Raw genomic sequence first — 22,108 nt, forward strand, 5'->3', positions numbered from 1 at the left:
TATTTGAATGAAAACGTATAACAACGGCATCCCATAATACCGCGAACTCAGCAAGTTACGCGTGTGCGAATCGAGGGATTGCAATGGACAAGAATTGATAATGACAAGACATTCGAATAAACAAATTTCGGCATAATCAGCATAAAAAGTATATAATTCGGTATCGAAAAAATTCATAATGTATTACAAAGATATAGATACAATTATACGAAATGTATTGGGACTTGACGGACACAAAATGAAAACAAAAAAGAAAAAAACATCTGAAATTTATCTCTGGATATGTTTGATAGAGATGTATTATTTACACGCAACATGCACGTAAACGGAATAATAACCACAAGCATATTTCGGCTTGGTAAAATTTTTCCGAAAATTTTAAAAGAAAGATACATGTATAACTTTTCTATGTTAGATCGATAAAAATACTCAAATCTTTATTGCGCACGTAACATCGCTCGCAAAGATTTGAAATTTGGCACATTCTTCGAACATATTTAAAGGTACGAAGTACGATTTTCACTCATTTTTTCAATAACAATAAAACTTAAACTCGTAACATCACATCCGCGAAGTGTTTGTATAAGAATATTGATAGTTTACCGGTGACAACAAAAAATTCTACAAACATCGCAATTACACACCATGAAATATACTCAAAGAGTGTGCCAAATTTCCGATTCTTCCTACTGATATTATGCGTATAAAAAATAAACAAGTATTGGTTTCAAAAAATTATACTTATATTTTCGATATCAAATTTTCGAAACATCGGGGCACGAGTTAAAATTATTCGAGCGTTTACTAACTTTACGCGCATTTGTTTGTTCGTATTTATTTATTTATTTTTTTTTCACGCATATCTTGATTATATTTTCAGACGGAAAATAGGGGGGGGGGGGGGGGGAGGGGTCAAAAATTTTTGCCAAAGTCGAAAGAACGGCCACCCTACTACGGATATAAAGGTAAAGTCACGCGTGAATGAAACGCCGCCTCTTGTGGTAACAATAATATCTAACATTGCATGCAGGCAAGATTAAATTGGTGGGGGAAAGTAGCGATTGCAAGCGGTAAAGCATATTTAGAGGGATACCACCGCATGCTTTCGCGCCAGTTGCTGAAGAACTGTTGCTACAGTTCGTTACAGGCCTAACGAAACTACATTTTAACAAATTAAATACATTTCACACACGGTTCCGAATACCTTACTTGTAATAATAACGATAAAAATATCAATCATAATAATAATAAAACAATAATACTGACAACGATGACAAAGTTCCTGCTTCAATTCTGTAGCACCGTAAAATTGTAACAAAAATAATAAAAATATTCTATTTTATTTGTATCCTAAAAAATTCAGTTCCGTGTGCTTCCGAGTGTCGAGTTTTTTCTTTTTTTGGTAATTTTTTTTTTTTTTTTTGTTCTACTTCTTCTCGTCCTTCTCTTACTTATCCGTTCTCATTCGTTACCACGGACGTTAAAGCGGTAAGTTTGAGCCTTTTCGAATTTATCAAGTGACGATATAATGTAACGTAATATAATATATGTATATATATGCAAGTTCTAATTTATTAATATAATAGATAGATACTATATGTATAATTGTATACAGTGAATTGAAGAAAGTGCTTCCGCAACAGGTTGCATATTTGTGGGTGTGATAGCGAGGTGCAGATGTGATGCAGTTTTCACTTGTGCAACACGTACGATTTCTAATGTACCTTTGGATCAATTATATGCATACCCGTCGCATAAATAACGTGTGTCTAATTAATGCGCACATTTGCTGTGCCAGGAAGTGCATTAATTATCGCGCGGCTACGTGCCAATTTCACTCAATAATCTATTTATTTATTCATTGCTCGAGTTTTATTTATTCTGAAAAATCCCCCGATGACCGGCCATAATTTAGTTCGCAAATCGTGCAATTCTTTCGCACGCCCTGCAGTAACGTAAACGTATGCGTAGAACTGAAGTAAAAAATTAACACGAAAATAACAGATAAGCGGGAAGTAGTCCAATAGCTTTTTAAATCGGTCAAGAAGTAGGCGTGCGCTTAGAGAAAATGCGAAAGCTGCTGCTGCTGCGAGTGCAGTAGATGATCAATGACCTGCATAGTCGATAGATACGGACGATCGACCCAATCGGAAATCTCCGGTTATCGCGTGAATTCCATGCAGTTAACGGTGAATTTTGTATTTGCAAAAAAAGTGCCGACACCATTCGAAGCAGTCGAAAAGTTTGCGAATTTATTTTACCCTCTGTCGTTCCGAGAGATTTCTCTAATCGAAGTGATGGATAACGAATGAGGGAAGGATAGAGGAAAAAATAATTCATTGCATTCGTGTAAGTAGAACGGTTTGGAATGATAATCGTTGAACGCATATCTTGACGCTCTGAAATTCCAAGCGAGAATGTTTTATTAACGTGTATAAAAACCGGATGAGTAATAAAATGGAATAATCTGTTTGCGAGGTGAATGAACGTTGTTTTGACTACTCACGATGTATCAACGTGGTCAGTGTACGGATAATTTTTATTTTTTTCATCTCACTTTCATTCGGCAAAACACTAATTTTAATACTGCACTCGACGGCGGGAAGATTGTTCTTAATTCGCGATGCTATGTTTTATATTAATAAACATTACGAATGCCGTTTCTAGCAACTTTCCGTTGTCGAGTTTTGCGAGCGAGTATAACAATTACTGTTCTTAAAAATTCGACAATCGTAATCGCGGTCAAGCGGCGCGAAAAAAAATTTTAATTAAAAAGAATATCATCTTTTAATTAAGTTAAAAAAAATATAATTAAAGAAACGAAAAGAGTAGGTCAAATTTTTTCACCTAATTAGATAAAAACTTGAGGAGAAATTCTTTTTTATTTTCTTCATCCGTAACGATAAGTCGACAGATTTCCGTGCACAATTTAATTCGGCAAACGCGTTAACTTGAAAAATTTCAGTCTCCAACACTTTTCGTCCCACTTCATTCTCTGCGTTATACCTATCCCAATTCCATTGAGATCCGTGTTGCATTTTGCGAAGGTTACAAATATGAGAACTAATTGATTTCACGATCGTATCGACGACTAATGCACCATGCAAACGTCGATCGAGCGAACGTGCGAGCAAACGAAATGATTCTCGTGCATGCTTTACGCTATGGTGTAGAAATGTAAACGCACGTGCACACATATACATGCATGAAATGTGTATCAAGCAGCCGGTGAATGCGAGTGGAAGCAATTAAATTTATCAGCAGTTCCGTTCGTTGAAACTCAAGACGAGCTCAAGAGCGGATCGTTTCGACTGTGAAAAAAAAGTAACACCTACGTGCAAGCGTTTGATAGCGAATTATTTGCATGGTCGAAATTATAGAAAAAATTCATTAATTATAACAGCAATAATTATAGGGATAAAATGTTGAAATCCTATACATATAATATATATATATATACTACACAGGAAATTGTACGTAATATCAGAGTATCAAACTCCCTGCGGTAAAATATACCAGATATAAAGATTTATGTATATTATTGGTGAGGAAAAAAAAAAAAAAAATGTACGCCAATGGATATCTCGGTTCCCGCCCAGAAAAAGTAGTACGAATTGAAAAAACGACGTTGAAGAAAATATCGTATGCCTTGCTATACTGTAACATTTCGAAAATTGACGTAATTGGTAATGATTTTGGTGACTATTTTTGAAAAAAAGAATAATCAATGTGTCGATTCGGTAGTTGTACACGTTAAGAAATGATACAATTTATGAAGATGAAGAATGCGGTATGTATTATAAAACAGCCTAACGAGTGCGATAAAACCACTATTAGAGGCAAGTAGAGTGTTGAGTTTAAAAATACACCGGTGGGTCAGGTGATCAAAATTATGTAACGCGGTAACAATGTATGTGCGGTTTTTCTTTTATTTTTACCTTTTTCCGTCTTTCGTCATATTATTCATAATAGAAATTTAACCGTTTAACATCATCGTCGTATATTCTCTCTGTTTTTTTTTTCAATCCTTCTTCCACGTTGACACGATGTGTCAAAACTACCTAGAGGCATGACGAATGGCTGTTTAGGATTATACACAAGAATAAGAAAAAAAATAATACGAGGAGAAAACGAACTTGAGCAGAGGCTGCATCGTTTAAACGGCAATGAAGAGACTCGAAATGATAATAACAGCAACAGCGATTCGTATAATGAGGACACAAAACGTTGAGTGAAAATACAAGGTAGCTCCGGCTATAATTGCTGTAAATATTCGCAAACTCCCGGCGCGCATTAGAAACGGTTCGTTTGACTCGCGCCTAGACTACCGAAAAAAAAAAACGCTGCTTTTTTCACACAACGAACCATGTAAGGCTGTGCGACTGCAGATAATATCATATTTAATAAGGTGAAATAGTGGCGTGATAGGATAATGGAATTTCATTGTTACTTATCACTGTTGCATTATCTCATACGTATATTATACGTATATTACATACGTGTTATTACAACTGTCGTCAGGAGGTTTGGAGGAGAATATTTATTGTTAATCTTTGCAGCGGTGTACATACATGGCCTTGTCACTGCATACGTACGGCAGTGAGAAATTTGACGAAACTTTTAATGATTCGCCTGCAGAATTATGAAATAGCAAAACATATACTTAACCCTTTGAGTCAAAGTGTCCGTTTTTTTGTATATTTAAAGAACTTTTCAACATACTTCTTTGCGGTCTTTTCCTATTTCTGATGGTGTAATAATGGGTTTTCAATACTCGAGAGTAATTATTGCAATGTAATGTAAATTATTATTGTTAGAAACAAATTGATTGACAAAAGTCGTGAAAATTGAAGTAATGAGAATAAAGAAAGTTACCTTTCTACACTTGTACATGTTTTACAGAAATTACAAAATTTTTGGAGCCGCTGATTTGGATTCTGAAATCTTGTTTTCAAAATTCAAGATGGTGGATCCAACATGGCGGACCGAAATTTCACATTCAATCGAAGCCAGAAAAAAAACTCTATCCAATGGTTTTTGGGATCGCTGATTACGAATCCGACATCAGATTTGGAAAACCTAGTGTGACGAATCAAATTAGTAGCCCCAAAAATCCCTGCGTAAAGTTTTTTGACCGTATTCGATCAAGTTTGAAATTTTCATCCACCATATTGAATTTTGAAAACAAGATTTCAGATTTCAAATCAACGACTCCAAAAATCACGCAAACTACTATCGCGTCATAAAAGTTGACTCAAAGGATCAAAAGTGTTTCAAATTCCTAGTTACATTTTTCTCCCGTGTAATTATTGCTAAAAAATGAAAACTTGTGGTGAAATAATGAAAAGCCGAAAATAAGTTATAAAATGAGAACCGCGGGCTGACAACTGACTCCTGTAAATACAGCGTATAATAATGGGTAAAACTGATCGTCACGATTTCAAAATCGACCGCAAATGCCTAAATTATACAAAGTGCACGAAATCTCGACGGTTTGTAAAATATTTAAAGAGAAAAGAGTACGGTTAGTAAAATACTAAATAAATAAACAAGGCGTCTCTTCGGTCGGAATAAAAGGAAGTCCGCCGGTAAAAACAGCCCTGCGCGTATGGTGCAACCCTTGCCAACGGTGCCATCTGGCGGTAGAAACGATCGATAGGAAAAAGAGCGAGCGTGCACCTGCCGGAGCCGACAAAGGAGGGCAAAGGAAGGCAAAGGAAGGAACGAACCCCACCCCTCGGCAACAAAATTTCTACCCCCTATTCGACAGGCAGTGAGTGTACCGGGGGCCGTTGGAGCCGCGTGTGACGGTCGGACTCGAATTGACTAGAGCGTAAAGTAGGCAAATTTTACGCCAAAGAAACGATCGCTCGGAGTAAGTAATAGATCGCAATCGTAATTCGGTGGCTCGGTCGAATTTCACGTACGTAAGGGAGTGAACTCGGGGGTGGACAAGCCGATACACAAGGGGCAGAGAATGTCGGAGCGAAAGACCGACGAAGAAAGGCTCGAGTGTGGAAGGGAGGGTAAAAACTGATCCGTACTATCGTGAGTATGATTTATACGTGTTACACGGCGGGGATAAAGAAAGGTAGAAAAAGAAGGGACGGAGAGTGTGATGAGTTTTCAAACCAACTTCATACAGACACTTTGCGGAATCGGGATTAATTCTTCGCGCCAATGTTTAACCGCGGCGTGGTAAAACGTGCGGATAGAACGGTTAATTCGTGCAAGTTGAAGAGACCGAGAGACGAAATACCTGTAGAGCTTTGTCGCTTCGGATGCAGTCTACCAAGGGTTGCAAGACTTTGTCGTTGCGTTGCGTAACGTATCCGATTCGTTTTGTTTGCTTGTTTTGCTTTGACGAAACTTTGGCGTTTGGTGAAATTATTATTGCAGTTGGATAAAAAGAATATCGCCCAGTCTGATCGTTATTTTGCATCGTAAGATTGATAAAAAGAATCGTCCTACCAGGCAGTTACCGAATTTCATGCCTAACAATATTTCCTATGTTTCGTTCGAGTACACAACAATTGAGTCTGCAATCGCTTCGCGAGACGCGAAGAAGCTCGGCATCAGCTGATTTATAAGATACTTACTGACGTATATTGCAGATCGTCCGGCGTTTCAAATTCTGCATGGATATTCAATGCACGGGTCTTACGTCGCGGACCAAATAGCCGCAATTAGGACAAAAATAATCGAGTAGGGCTAACTTTTGCGATTCGTTGAAGCAGGAGAAACAGTTTCGTTCGCGTGTATAACGTGTGCCTACTTGTTAGTGGGAAAATCTGTTTTCAAACCAAACGGCCAGTTGCTGCAACGGCGCGATTATCGAGCAAACAAAACCGACCATCCTTCACAACCGACGTGGTAACAAAATTTCGGAGATAAGCTGGAAACATGAGACCAACGCGGGTGGGACGAACTCGACTTATCGAAGGATTGATCCGCTATTTCGTTTGGTGTACATTTGTTTTTAAAAATCTGCTCTAAAACTTGGACTACGCAGAGTGTAAAAGTAAAGCGACGAGCCTCCAGAGAAATGTCAACGATTCGTTTGGGATGAAAAATCTTAGAACTGGTTCAATTTAAGGAAGTAACGAAAAATCGATTCGTCAAGTTTCGATAATCTAGAATAACGATCTTCCTTCTCTTCGTCCGCACTTTCAGTTCGGCACGAACGTTTCGTCGAGTATCCGTACACGTGTGTATCGATATACCTCTAATCTGCATCTATAACAAGCCGGATGAAAAACGGAATTAAAGAAGAGCTGCACATTTGGCAACTCTGTAAGCGCTTTAGAAAACTCAAGTTAAATTTTCCTTCTTAAAAATAATTCCATCCCGACGTAATCCGGATCGACCCGTGACCTTATTGTCGTGTAGTTCCTCCTCGTGTCCTTATAAAATGAAGAAAAATCTCCAACCGCGTCTAACATTATCATCGGGCATGTAATACGGAGTGAAGACAATAACGCGGAAATTGAACGATCCAGTCCAGAATAGCTGTTTAAAATGAAATACGTAGGTCTGCACTTTGTCAAGGAATATACCGCATCGTTTATATTTTAAAACGGTTACTCAAATCGAATTTCTATCATGTATACCTCGGCACGCATGCGTATTAAAAATCCGTTCAACTTATTAGCTGCGTAATATCTGCGCAAATTGTACCGCGCGTATTAAAATTGTAGTAGGAAAAGAACACGCGTGCTCGTATTACGAACCCCGCAATATATCTTTGTCAACGACCGTACTTACGTATATAATACACGTATATAGGCACCTTGCAATACACGAGGGAGACGGAACGAGGCGTAAGTCTATGGAAATTGAAATATACATTATAAAAAAAAAAAAAAAAAAAAAAAATCATAAATTCCACCAAACCGTATTACCCTGATAGGTATACATTAGATCACCAATTTTACAATCAACGTATCAATATTGTCTGGTAGGTAATTTAACGCACAGTTCAAATCGATTTTTATTCACTTTAATTGACCCCGAGTTTTCATGCACGTTCAAATCACATAAGAATCCTCTTTCTTTATTACAATAAGTATTACTTTGGTTTATTTTATTTAACATTACAGCCTCTGCAGAATCATAATTTTCACGTCACATGGTATAAAAATGTTCGACGATATTTTTGGTTCGATATTCTTGCACACGTGCGATAATAAATACACTGACAAACACACACACACACACGCGCGCGTGATACACTTTCGCAAGCACGCCTATTTACCCAGCTGTGGCCATGCTTTTTACGATGATATTATACGATCTGCTCTTATTCCTCATATATATGTATACAATCTAATATACATATATACACGTACATACGTACATATACGTACGACGAACTTTACGAGAGCGTAATTTCGCCGTTATACATATCACTTATGTAATGATACATTGGTACGGGTCGGTTTGTTGGCTCTACGTGTTACTACAATCGAAAACACTCGCTTTGATAGCCTGACCGAGAAAATTCAACGAACTTTATGATGTGGATATACCTAGGATATAAATGTGCAGTGATCGTAAATCGCAATTCGAAGGCGATGATTACCGTATTACGAGAAACGATACACATAGCGATTGTGCGAGCGATGAATAAAAAGATTTATGGAGAACCGAACCGCGCGTGCAGCGCAGAAATTAACGATCTTGTTTGTTTGTTTTTCATTTTTATAAATTTATTAATTATTTTTTTTTTTTTTTTTTTATTCACACATTTCTCATTCGTATTACAAGAAGATCATTGCTCGTACGATGAAACGTTGACTTTCAAACGAACTCGTACAAATTCTTTCACGAGAATTATACCCGACAGAAATTCTAATAGGGTGTAATTGAACCACCCGTCCGATTCAGCCTTGTACTTATTATAACTTGTTGAAACTGATTGTGAGCTATGAGAAACGTGCGGTCATGATTTTATGTATTTGAGAAACGAATAGCAAGTCTTTTTATATACACAATTACACATTAACGCTCAACGAATAACACTCGAGTGGTTGTATACATATTTATACACATAATCACGATGTTAATGAGGGTGAAATTCGGACATTAAAAGCCTGCGTATCGGTTAAATTATTCGATTCGGTAATTGTTAGAAATATATTCCAATCCTGAAATAGTCACAATTGATACGAATCGTTTACCAAGGTGACAATATATACATGTATACGACGATTATGCAACTATTTTTGGCAATAGGTATAGTATAACAAATTCCTGTTACAACACTGTTTTATAAACCTAATGTAGATGTATAGATGAAATGTGTATTTGTAGCAGCGCGAATCGTGGCAACCCAAGGTATAATTCTCAATTTATTATAAACAACATGATATCGTCATTTTCACAAACAGCTCGCCAGGACGATAAAATATACTATATTACGAACTGAATAAATTTTGTTTTTGTTCCTCAGCGGGCGAAATTTACTTATCCTCCGCGTTTGTTTTTTTTTTTTTTTTGTTTTTTTGTTGTTCAACAACCTCTCGCATCTAATTCCCGCCAATTCTACAATCGCGTCGCGACGATCAAAAGGATACAAATTAAAAATGTATCATGCAGTTTCTACTACAAAACACCAATCAGATGTACCTCAAATGTCATCTAAACCCAACGATCGGATCGTGAGAATTCAAAGACCTGAATTGGATTCCCTAAATTCGTCGCAAGTCGTTAATTACGCAGATCAGCAGCTGGAATAAAATAAACTAAAAATTCATTGCGTTCGTTATCAAATTTTCATCCGCGTAGCTATCGCAACAGCTGTTACTAAGATACGAAAAATAGTTAGGTGTTATAAAGTAAAAAATCCAAAGTGAAGCAGTCGTATAATGTGAGCCGTCTAGTGTTAAGACTTTAACGGATAGACCAAGGTTTTCTCTATTCCTAATCGATACAGGCTTATACTTCAGGTATATTGTAATACACATACGTCGCGTGTATAATACTGCGCGAGTTTAAATTCATACGAACGCACTTATCCTCGAGTTTAGTGATCTTTCGATAACGCTGATGTGAAATAGGTGTGTTTTCACGATGGATCGAAGGATAAAAATATGATAAGAATCATCACATTTGCTGTAAAATTTTGTTTCAACCGTTCAACGCGAATAAGTTTAATCGTTGCAGTTATTATAAAGGTATAACATGAACGTTGGGTACCCAATTTACTGATAATTCTCACGTTATTATAATCAGCGTCATCATCATTCGCTTTCGCTATAAAAGTTTACAGCAATTGCAGCAAACTTCGTCCTGTAACACGATTCATTGAAACAAATGTCTGTATATTTTTTCTGCCAATGATCCAATGATCCAGATCCATATCGTTGAAGATTTTATCCAAAATCTATGAAACTTAAATTCGTCGAAAAGACCTCTAAAAGATATCTTATGCGGCATTTTCTGACGCCTAACATAAAAGATGTCCTTGGGGCCTTACGGACGTTAGAAAATGAGGCTTAAGACATCCTTTAGACGTCTTTTCGACGGAATTGACTTTGGTGCTGCCTGGGTACCTACGTGTATATGTAAATAAACAATGGCGATCCGAAGTACCGCACAGATCCGTTTACATCGTGATAGCCAAAGAAACGTCCTCCAGCTCAAACGTCCTCCGGTAAGCAATTCGCGATAAAAAAAAAAAACGTTCAGTTAACGTGGGATATAAGAAAGAATAAAGTCATTGGGGTAAGGTTCAGGGAAAAACGGTGATTTCGCATTTTGTTGCGGCGTTATAGAGTGCGTTCCCGACAATTGACGTACACGTGGATAAAACTGAGCACACCAAAGCATCCGCAGATAGCTTATCTTTGTGATTTCATACGATTACGCAAGAAAATTAACAACCGCGACGTTGTTACCGACACAAGATTTACAACGAGAAAAAAAAGGTAGAGGAAAAAAAAAGAAAAAAATGGCACGAGAATGTTGACGAACCAAATTATAACTTGCATTTCATGTATACGTGTATTTTACCGCGTGTTTATAAACCTCTGTTCTTCTTTTGTATCCTCAATTTTATCAAACCTACGCTACAGGCATGTATAGCTATAGCTGATCATCGGATTTTCTTTAAAACCAGAGTTTCTCTCGAAAAGTTAAAACGAGCTGAAAAACGAAGGTGTAAGTAGTCGTTTGAAAATTCAATACGCCGCAATCTTCAGACCCCGACTTTCCCTCCTTTGTATTGCTATGTATTAAATATTGAGATGATTTCTCTCTCGGACTCGATTCTGCAATCAAGGAATAAAATATTTCGTAAGAGTTTCGAACGGAATGATAAAAAAAAAAAAAAACGAATAAAGATTCGCAAGCTCATTTCATTATGCATACGACGAGTCTTCGATTCGTCGTCTAAGACGTTCTTACATACACATTGACGTATCGTGAAACTTTTATCCAGCCATAAATAATAAGCCGATTGAACTTCATTTCTTTCATCATAAACGAAAAAAAAACCAGTTCTCTGAACAAAATGAAAATGAGTTTATTGCTGTAGCTAGTATTAGAAAATTTAGTACACATATGTTACTTTTCCATTTAATTACGGCTATACCCGTTATGAATATATTTTACGGAACAATTGCGACAATTTGATGCAATAATGAAATAATAAACCAACGTTAAGGCCTTGTTTGACTGAAAAAATTTGGTAAACCATTCAAGATTGAAATAGTCACCAGAAACTCTAATATCGACGACTAAGTGTGTAATTACAGGAAATAGTTAGTCTCGTACACACTTCCAACTAATATTTAGACAGTCACTGAAACAGCGTCGATTTAGCAAAAAACCTACCAACCATACAACAAATGAAATTTCTCTTTCGATATAAAAATCCAACTCCGATTATTATTTAATGCTGCAACGCGCGACTCTTCGCCGAGTCTACCGCAAGCGTGTAAGTTTATCGCTCGTGATGAATTCTGTACACAAGGGAAATTTGTGCCGATATCGAAGTAACGAAAAGGTTTTCAAACCGGGTTTAAGGCGAGCTAGTCCCACGACATAGACTCGCAGACCATGCCTGGTTCGCGTCGTTAGCGAGAAACGAAGTCACCCACTTGCAGGATTGGAGCAACGGGGTATAGCCGAGTTGCCGCTCGTGCTATCATTTATATTAACGGACGGATCGATCCTCTTATGCCTATCTATCAGGTTTTACCCACCACGGCGCGAAGGCTACGTAGATAGATAGACATGCGAAGGCTGGTGGCAGCCTACGCTGTATGAATAGTGAATACGTATTATTATTTCACATATATCCCCCGAACTTCGCAATGCCGCGTGACGATTCCACGATGAGAAGTACAGACTGCGTTTCACATCGACCGACGTCCAAATTTCTCTGTTTTGCAAAAGTTAGGTACAAACCAAATTGCAAGTTGCAACCCCTCGCGTTATGGCGAGATTGAAAAATTAGTAACGTTAGCGTGTGTCGATGCAGGTTTATGGAAAATGTTGTGTTTTCGCGTAATAAAGCAGAACGTGCTCGTACGTTGCCAATTTCTATTTTTCTATTCTTCTTGATGGAAACAGACGACGCTAACAAACGACGGTAAAAAGGATGAGTAATAAAAAAGGGGAAGAAAATATAAAAAGCCAACTTCAGCCCACACAATCAACCCCCCTGTTACACATACGAATAATAACAAATGCCGGTGTAAATATCGCGTCGATTAGATGTTATTTATAATGGATGCCTGTAATCTTGACATTTCTTCGAGATCGTTGAAAGAAGAGGTTAAAAGCGTCGAAAAAAAGAGAGACTGACACGAGAGTACAGAGAATTTGTAAGGTGCAGGTTTCTTCCACCTTACTGTACTCGTTACACGTACGTATTCGCATATCTACGTACAGCCGACAACGACACGTAGCTCGAGGTGTTCGACCAGCAGCATTCTTACGTTCATCCCGTTCCTCCGCATCTTCCCTGCATGTAACTAAACTCGGTCAATGCACCGTTGCGTTACAGCGGTTGCGGCAGTGACCGGCATCTGCTGAACGGTACATTGGAGAGTGAAAATAAGATGGGAACGACAAACGCGGACACCGAGACGGGGCATCAAAACGACGAGGCGAGCGTGGCGGGAGGCTCGATCGAGTCCTTCTTCGCAAACGCGGTGATCCTTGTAACCGGAGCGACCGGCTTCCTGGGCAAAGCGCTGCTCGAGAAGCTGCTGAGATCCTGTCCTCGACTCGGCACAATTTACGTCCTTATACGCGCGAAGAAAGGACAATCCGTCGAACAGAGGCACCAGGAGCTCATGGACAACCCGGTAAGAATTATCCTGTATATTCCTGTTTTTTCCCCTTTTTTCCTTTCCTTCTTTTTTACTCTTTTTTCTTTTTTTTTTATTCCTGCAGCAAACAGAGATCGTCGACGTGCACCGTTGTGGGTAATTTTACGTTTATAGATAGAAATGAAAAACTGATAATTTTCTAACCGTTATATTACACCTCGGCCTCAAGGTTTATTCTTCACACAGGTATACATGTAATTATTTGCAAGTAATCTAAGGTGTACGCGCAGAAAAACAAACGTACATATTTTATACACTACTACGTACGACTAATCGATAATTATACGTCCGATTAAAAGAAATTAAAAGACAAAAATAAAAACATAAATAATTGTAATTCCACGTACCGTAACACGACTTTTCTCGGCTACAGAATTCTTCGTTAGCTGGGCGGGGATGAAATTTTTCCCGGGGACGAACGAAGTATTTGCGAAATTTTCAATCCGACGAATTTACCATTCTTTCAATGTTGGCGAAATTTTTAAGAACGAGTCGAATTTCGCCATACATTTTCAATGTATCCTACCAATTGCCACATTATACCTGTATCTTATAACATACATAAGATAAATAAATTGGCAAAGTTTCACTTTTCCATGGCAATTTGTAAAATCATAAAAATTTCTTAAAAGGTTACAACGCGATGTATGAAGAAATTCTTGGAAAGAATGGCGTTTTAAGTGAAAATAAAGAGTAAATTTGCATTTGAAAAAATCCCTTCCACATAAATCGCCCCGTGATTTGCATATACGTTCTTTGGAAAGTAGTTCATCAAGAATGAAACCGCATGGAATGCAAAGTTTCTTGGTTAGTAATAACGAACAGAATTGTATGTGTGATTTGCATAGTCGCGAAGGAAAAAGAATAAGCAATAAAAAAAAAAAAAAAAAAAACTTGTTTAGTGAATGAATATTTTTAGCGAACGCGTTTATTTTATTGCCGCGAGAGTATTTAGATTCCAAATGAAAGCGATACTGGCAAAATGCCGATCGTGTAACATCTATACTATACGTCGTACAATGAAACTTTGTGTATACTATACTTTTTAAGCCGGCTGTACAAGGTAGGCGAAGAGTCGAACCCACTGATGACTGGGTGTAATAATTGATCAATTGAGGGAGAGAGAGAGAGAAGGGGGGGGGGGGGGGGGGGAGAAAGATAAAATGAGAGAAAGAAACTAATAAAAGTGGAAATATAGGTATGTCTTTCACTTTGATTACGAGGAGGAGTGTGGAACGTCGCTCAAGGACGAAATCCACACGCGTCATCGCTGAAGAATTATTACACTGTTACAATTTATTGCGTGCAGCTATATTGTTGAATAAAATTAAGATTCAACAAGTTATATAACATTGAGCAACGTTGCAACTTTCCCCCAATAATTTTGACACACGCGCGTACCACCAGGTATAATACACGTACGTGAATATTATTTTTTAACAAATTGTAAATGGGCACCTATGTACGTATAAAAATGTACCGTAACGATCGGGACACGTGATCGATCGGGCGGGATAAAAGGAACTTGATATCGTGAACGACGGCTCATCTTCGTCCATAGGTGTACAATATATCGAGATTCCAAAATCGTACTTCAGATTATTCGCTCTCTTAAGACGATAAAAATTCTTTCCATCTTACATGTCTAATTCCGACTCCACGTGGTGGCAACCTACTTATTCGTGTTATAAATATTACGTCCGTTGCCGATCACTCTCGTAGCGCGCGTGTGATAATCATCGACCTGAATTCATTGCAGTACGGAAAAGCAATATTATACGTAGAGTGAAAAATCGTCCTAGAGTCGAGGAGTCCTGAGGTTTCCAATGACAAATATCGATAAACGATCCTGCCTCGACGATTTGAAAAATTGAATAAACGAAAAACGATAAAATCAGAAGAAACTACTAACTTCTTCTCTTTCCTCGTCGTGACCGACAGGTTTTCAACAGAATACGATGGGAGTATCCCGGCAACATTGGCAAAGTGATACCGGTCAAGGGTGACGTCGCAATGCCGGATCTCGGTCTCAGCCCCGAAGACAGAGCGATGCTGACCCAGAGGGTGACGATAGTTTTTCACAGCGCGGCTACGGTCAGATTTGACGAGCCCTTAAAAGTAGCCGTCAACCTCAATACGCGAGGCACCGAGCGAATGGTAGAGCTCTGCAAGTCCATGGAGAATTTGGTCAGCTTCGTCCACGTCAGTACCGCCTACAGTAACGCCGATCAAAAGCGTATCCGAGAAGCGGTTTACACGTAAGTTTCACCGAGGAGAAGACGAGGAGTGGAGAGATGAGTAAAAGGAAAAATATTGGGAATGAAAATATGGCGTTGCGACATAAGAATGTGATCCGAGTCAATCTCTACGATTTAATTTTGTTTTTTTTTTTCTTTTTTTGTAATATGTTATATTAGATTAAAAACTAAGCGACACGTATTTTTTTTTTCGTACGCCATTGAATAATTTAAGAAGGTGAAAACATCCTGCAAAGTCAGGCGTGTCAAACGGCGATTTGGTAATTTTTTTTTTCTTTTTTTTTTTTAATTGAGAAAATTATGTTTTTCATGTCTCGTTACGAGAAAACTTTTCCAGCTGGATTGGTTAAAAAAATATTACGTTCTTGTGGTTGAAACTGCCAAATCACCCCTTGACATGGCTTAGTTTGGAAGTTTCACCCATTTAAAGTGTTTAATGGCAGCTGAAAAAAATACGTATCGCTTAGTTTTTAGTCTACTACAACATATTGCAAAAGAAATCAAATTGGAGAGATCGAGCTGAGATACCTTCCTTGCGAGTGTCCCATATTTAATTTTTAGATACCTTTTTCGTCGTATTTTTTTTCGGGGAATTTGTTGAACAACTCAAGCTTCACAGCTTGCACCGGACTTCTCGTACTTTCGTATTCGCGTACAAGTGACCTAAAACAATTTGCTAATAGCCCAGTTCTCGCGGCAATATTGCTCAGCCACGCCCCCGACCTTCGTTTCCGATAACATATACAGCAGAACCTCCGTTATCCGAACTAATTTGTGACCAAGTATCGTTCGGATAATCAAAAGATTGGATAACCGAAATGCAGTTTTTACCTTAAGGTGTAACGATATTTACAACACAAATTCAAATCGACAAACAGTCCGTACTTGGCGTTCGGATAAATCAAGTCACGTGTCGGATAATTGAGGTTTCGGATAATCGAGGTTCTACGGTACCCAGAGAATCTATCTCCCAATAAAAAACCGTCTTTTACACTCCAGCACGAGAATTCTACCCCAGGCGATGATCGAGATGTGCGAAAACCTCGACGACGAGACGTTGGCGCTCCTGGAGAAGAGGCTAATCGGCAAGCATCCGAACACGTACACACTGACGAAAGGACTCGCCGAACAAATCGTCTCGACGAAGGGCGTCGGCTTGCCAATAGCCATAGTCAGGCCCAGCATAGTGTGCGCGGCTTATCAGGAACCGTTTCCCGGATGGGTCGACAACGTCTGCGGAATCACGGGTGAGCGCGACACCTCTCCACCTCTCGACCATCCGTCTCAACCTTCATCTTTCCGCACGCACCTTCAAAGGTGGAAATTCGCGAGTATTCTTCTCATTCGGATTCGAACGAATCTTCGCATCGATCGATCGTTTCGAGTCAGATCTACACGTGTACGTCACAGCCCGTCCTAAAATAAATTTCCGGCAGAAGGGTGCGGGAACCCTGGAGAAGTTCCACCCTCGATTCATCCGATTCTTCATCGGGGCTACATAAAGGGATCGTAGGGTGAGACACGCGTCCTTGAAATTGAGGAAACTTCGGGGTGCTGCTGTAGTATACGATTATCTCTTTCCTCTACGTGACCGGCAGCGAAACTGGGTTACAAAATTGGGTGAAAGTACTTATACGCGTGCCTACATCGGCTCTAGCCATGAAAAGCTATAAGGATCTCAAGATATCACGTTTCAAACTATCGACGGCTTAGCCGACTCAAGCGAGCGACGTATCGTTGGAAACCTTTCAATGACGGTCGGTTGAGGGGCTGCGAGATAATCACGAAAGATGCTCGTCCCAGTGTACGGATACGATTAGCAACCTCTTACCGTGCGTCCTCTCAAATCCGTGTAAAACGATAGGTTCCTTTCCAGCGATCGGTATGTAATAAAATTCCGTATTGTGAATAATAATAAAAAATAATGACAATAGTAGTAACAACAGAATCTCGCGTCCTTCGCCAAGCCGCGATTATCGCGTTAATTACTTGTCCGAGACCCGTTTATACCCGTTTCACCAAAGTATCGAGGTTGTGAAAAAAATTCACGAAACTCTGCTTAGATCATGCAGTTGCGCAAGTCGATAGTTTTTATATTACACCTAGGCATTGCACACACTTGGAATATGCAAATTCTAACAAGCGAAACCGCATAATCGCACACAGGAATAATGATGGAAATTGGCCGAGGAACGATACGGAGTATCGTTTGCAACGCTGATCTGATCGTCGATGTCGTCCCGGTCGATCAAGTCGTCAACACCCTGATATCAGCAGCTTGGCACAACGTCATGTGCAGACCGAAATCACTTCAGATCTACAACTGTACGAGCGGATCGTTAAACCCGATCAGGTACTAACCCAAATCTCCCCCCACCCCTCCCTTTTTCCGATTCCCCGTGATTTCGAGGGAGAAAAGAAGCTCGTTTTTTATCGTCTTTCCACGTGTTCCGAATCGCTGTACGTTTCTCCCGTACGCACGATCAATGTTCGATGGTTTTGGCGGACGTTGTATATAATTTATCGTTTCAGGTGGTCGGAATTTGGAAGTCTGACGAGGAAGCACGCTATCGATTCACCGACGAAATACGTCATGTGGTATCCGGGATTTACCTTCAGGACAAATAAATTCATCCACAAGCTATTGGTCGGAATTTTACACTTTTTACCAGCGTTTATAATCGACCTTGTCCTCAGATGCCAAGGTGGAAAGCCCATGTGAGTAATGCGACAAAAATATACTTATATATTGTATTTTACCAATAGATCACCGATTCCTCAACCTAATCGGATTAACTTGTGATTCCTTCTCATATTTTTATCCAAAGTTCATTCAACCTGAGACAGATGTTTTCATTGATAGTTTCGCCAAATCGATACACGCCATAACGACTATCGGATATACATTGATGTAATACTATTATACGCAATGCCAGTTCGGCAACTTCTGGGACAAATTGTTCGATCATAAACCTCGTTGTAAACTTATTGTAATCGTACATTGACCTTCGACAACGTTCAAGGAGATATGAATCGAAATTCATTTCGTACCGCAATGAATCATCATTGAATCAAAGATACCGTCCCTCTATTTCGGTTGTTCAAAATATCTTTGATCGTTACTTTTCCCCTTCAACAAATTTCTCACTTCATCCTGTATAAGTTGTGATAAAACAACAACTTGCAAATCCTCTGGAATGATTTGCAATTTTTCGTCTACACACAGAATGATGAAGATAACGCGAAGGTTTGAGAAAGCGGCGAAAACCGGTGAATTTTTTGCTGTAAACGAATGGCTATTCGAGGCTGATAATATGAAGAATTTAGTCAAAGACGTGAAAATGACGAGTGACGCGAACGAGTTCAACGTCGACATGACCTACATGGATTGGGATGCCTACGTTCATCAGTACATGCTTGGAATTAGAAAATACATATTAAAAGACAGTCCGGACACCCTAACCAAGGCTAGAAGCCGGCTTCTGAAGTGAGTATACGAGTGCTTTGTTTTATAAATCATTTTCTTGTTGCGTGTAACGTCAGTGGTGATATTGATTTTCTTTCATGTTACTTTATTTATTTATGTATTTATCTTTTCTTCGTTTTTCAGACTCTACTGGGCTCACAGAATAACGCAGGCGTTCAGTGTCATCGTTGTCATAAAAATGATAGCTAGTTTTGGTCGGTGATGTTTGTGAAACGGAGCAAAACGAGAGAAAAAAAGGGGGAAAAAATTATTCTTATTTCAGTCTGTCGATGTTCTGTGAAAAAAATATTTATTCACTTTTTTTTTTTTTTCTTTCGATTTCATTTTTTCATATAATCATCATTACGCACCTCAACTATTGCCACGTGCGGTTTTCGAACGAGGAATCTGACGGAAAAAATGGGAGGGGGGCAAAGAATGAAAGAAGTAAAAAAAGGAACAAAAGTACTTTATAAGATAGCGTTATCATACTAATATAGCCTTGTAGATGTACATACATTACGATGCCGTTTACTGTTTTATTATATTTACTGTTCCACAATGTATTATCTACGATAATGTGAGGAAGTTACATTCGGAGACCGGACGATGTATTATACGACACGTAACATGCAGTTATACGCGAAAATATTATTTAATTATAGGGATTGATGTGGAGATTAAAAAGAAACGTGTTTAATTTAATTTTTGCATATTTTTTTCCTTTACTTTCTCTTTCTCACTCTCAACTTTAATCTATTCCTCACGTGTTTTCTCTTTTAACCTCTGATTCGTCATTCAATTCTACCGTTAACATTACGGGCATTTCAGTATACCTAAATGCTTATACAGCCACGCGACAAAGGACCAAGTGCATACCAAAGAATATTTTCCAATAACGAAGAAAAAGATACGAAAATACCGTCACTATTGAAGAATTGTCTGTAGTAATTCGAGTGTTTTTCATTCAATTTATTTGAGGACAGTGTTAATTAAACGCGGCGTTACTAACGCGATAATAATCGTAAAAATGATTACGAAAATGACGATGGTATAATTATACTGGTACAACTCTCAAGTATACATGTATAAATATTTTATACTACTTTTTTGAAAGTCAAAAAAAAATGTGGAAGATTAATATTACTCTTGGAATACGGATGAATGTTTCATCAATTCTCATGTGGATCGTGGCTTTTCGACTGCGTGATAAATAATTAATTGTACATAAACATATACATAATAGGTAAATGTATGCCGTTGAATTATACAGTTTTATTACTTATACGGCGCGCGCTGTGCGTGTGATGTAGAAAATGATCAACTTCGTGTATAATTTTGCATTTTTTATTTTAATTTTTATATGGTCATTTTTCTTTCTCTTACTAGGGCCAAAACCTAACTTTATGTGTGTTCCATTATAGATATAATAAAAAACATAAATACACATTACATATTTAGGGTAATCAAACATTTGTAAAAAATAGTTTTTTAACAACACAATGAGTAATAAACATTTATTCTTAGCTCAAGCATTCCGTGAGGTGCTGCGTTACACTCGGAGTATTAAAATTAATCACGCGATTTTTTATTCATAATTTATAAACAAGTAACGTATTATTTGAAAAAGAAAAAACAATTAGAAAACAGAAAAAAAAAATCAAAACCCGTATTTTATCATATTATTTATTATAGAAATATGAATAGCCAAGATACGACAACGATCATCAATATGAACATGATACATTCGATAGGCCCAGTTTTCGTATTTTCAAATACGGCTGTACGTGCTAAGGATCTTGTACTGCGTCTGTAAATTCGAATTCGGGTTGCTAAAATAAGTGGCACGTGTTTAAATATCGTACACAGGAGTAACATACGATGTAAAGACGACTCTTTAATGTAATGCTAATATTCGACGTGAAGATCACGTATAATTTTCGAAATACCTACATATCTAAAACCTGGCCATATTCAACATTGAAATAAAATAGACATATCCAACGAAAGATGGTGAATAGGACCAATTGAAAAAAAATGATCTATTTGCATTTATATGCATAACGTTGTTTACAGATATCAATCTGGACCATTATCGCGCTTTATGTATACACGTAACTTGTCATAGTTGTGCATATTTTTTCAGTATGTACAGCAATGAGGCCTTTTGACGTTATATAAGAATACTAACATATTGAATACAATATAGATGTATGGCATCTACATTCCGCGCCCAAATAGTTTTCTTACTTATGCATTAGTGATATGTTATACATTGTTTCATTGTGAATAATATTTTTGTGTAATATATTCGGAAAATGTGAATATCGTGTAATTTTTAATCATGTTATAAGCTTTAAATATATAAATTTACACACAAGTTATATCTCTCAATTTCTTTAACCCATGCAATATCCTACTTTACCATAGAAAATTTTACACGGCAAAGAAATATTGAAAAAGTATGTACTTCAAAGAAGAAATGTCAATAAGGCTTTCGGTAGCGAGAGCAGATTTCGCTAATTTTCTCCGTTAAGTCAATCCTTTTGATTGAATTCCTTCAAACCGACATGATAAAGTTTGTTCCTAGCAATAAAATATTTTACTGTCCCATCGATGACGAATTGTTGGAAAATTTTGGATAACATTAAGACAATCAATATTGAAGCAAGTAAGCGCGTCCCTTCCTTTCCAAAAATCAAAGATAAAAACGCCTGTTGGCACGCACGCAAAAGTCGTTGATATATCACCGGTTGTCTACTAAACGGGCGTTTTACACAGCCGAGTCGGCAAATCCTTCAAATTTCACACACGGGTGGAAATCGAAGACATTTATCGGCGATACGTCGTTGTTATCAAAGGTTTGCTGCATCGGAGAAAGTAAAATTCAAAAACCGTTCAATTACAGTAATAAAATAATACCAATTTAGGTATTTCAAATTTATCAGGCAAATACGTTTGAAAGACAAACGTATGATCTGAAACGTTTCATAGTTCACAGAATGAGAACCCCTGCACTTGTCAATTTGTTCTCATTCAAGAAT

At 38.0% G+C, this 22,108-nt stretch overlaps 1 protein-coding gene across 4 annotated transcripts; it reads left to right on the forward strand.

Annotated features, from left to right (window-relative positions):
• Positions 1 to 1,126: 1,126 nt before the first annotated feature.
• LOC124303601 (putative fatty acyl-CoA reductase CG5065) lies at positions 1,127 to 19,769 on the forward strand. 4 transcript variants are annotated; one of them, XM_046761015.1, is made up of 8 exons: positions 1,127 to 1,488; positions 13,013 to 13,316; positions 15,282 to 15,598; positions 16,598 to 16,845; positions 17,765 to 17,951; positions 18,131 to 18,316; positions 18,825 to 19,085; positions 19,209 to 19,769. In XM_046761015.1, exons 2-8 carry the CDS (start codon positions 13,068 to 13,070, stop codon positions 19,285 to 19,287), a joined length of 1,527 nt encoding a protein of 508 aa, XP_046616971.1. In that variant the 5' UTR covers positions 1,127 to 1,488; positions 13,013 to 13,067; the 3' UTR covers positions 19,288 to 19,769. The 4 variants fall into 4 exon arrangements, with proteins under 4 accessions (XP_046616971.1, XP_046616974.1, XP_046616972.1 ...); XM_046761018.1 differs by lacking the exon at positions 1,127 to 1,488 and adding an exon at positions 2,330 to 2,349; XM_046761016.1 differs by lacking the exon at positions 1,127 to 1,488 and adding an exon at positions 5,702 to 6,048.
• The last annotated feature ends 2,339 nt before the right edge of the window (positions 19,770 to 22,108 follow it).

The sequence above is a fragment of the Neodiprion virginianus genome, chromosome 4, assembly GCF_021901495.1.
Source record: "Neodiprion virginianus isolate iyNeoVirg1 chromosome 4, iyNeoVirg1.1, whole genome shotgun sequence".
Taxonomy (NCBI): domain Eukaryota; kingdom Metazoa; phylum Arthropoda; class Insecta; order Hymenoptera; family Diprionidae; genus Neodiprion; species Neodiprion virginianus.

What these genes read in the sequence shown, in the direction of transcription:
- LOC124303601 (XM_046761015.1), top strand. Translation starts at nt 13,068, where the DNA reads ATGGGAACGACAAACGCGGACACCGAGACGGGGCATCAAAACGACGAG. An exon ending in ATCCGAGAAGCGGTTTACAC is followed by an intron (nt 15,599 to 16,597) that starts GTAAGTTTCACC and finishes TTTACACTCCAG; the next exon opens with CACGAGAATTCTACCCCAGG. An exon ending in TGCCAAGGTGGAAAGCCCAT is followed by an intron (nt 18,317 to 18,824) that starts GTGAGTAATGCG and finishes GTCTACACACAG; the next exon opens with AATGATGAAGATAACGCGAA.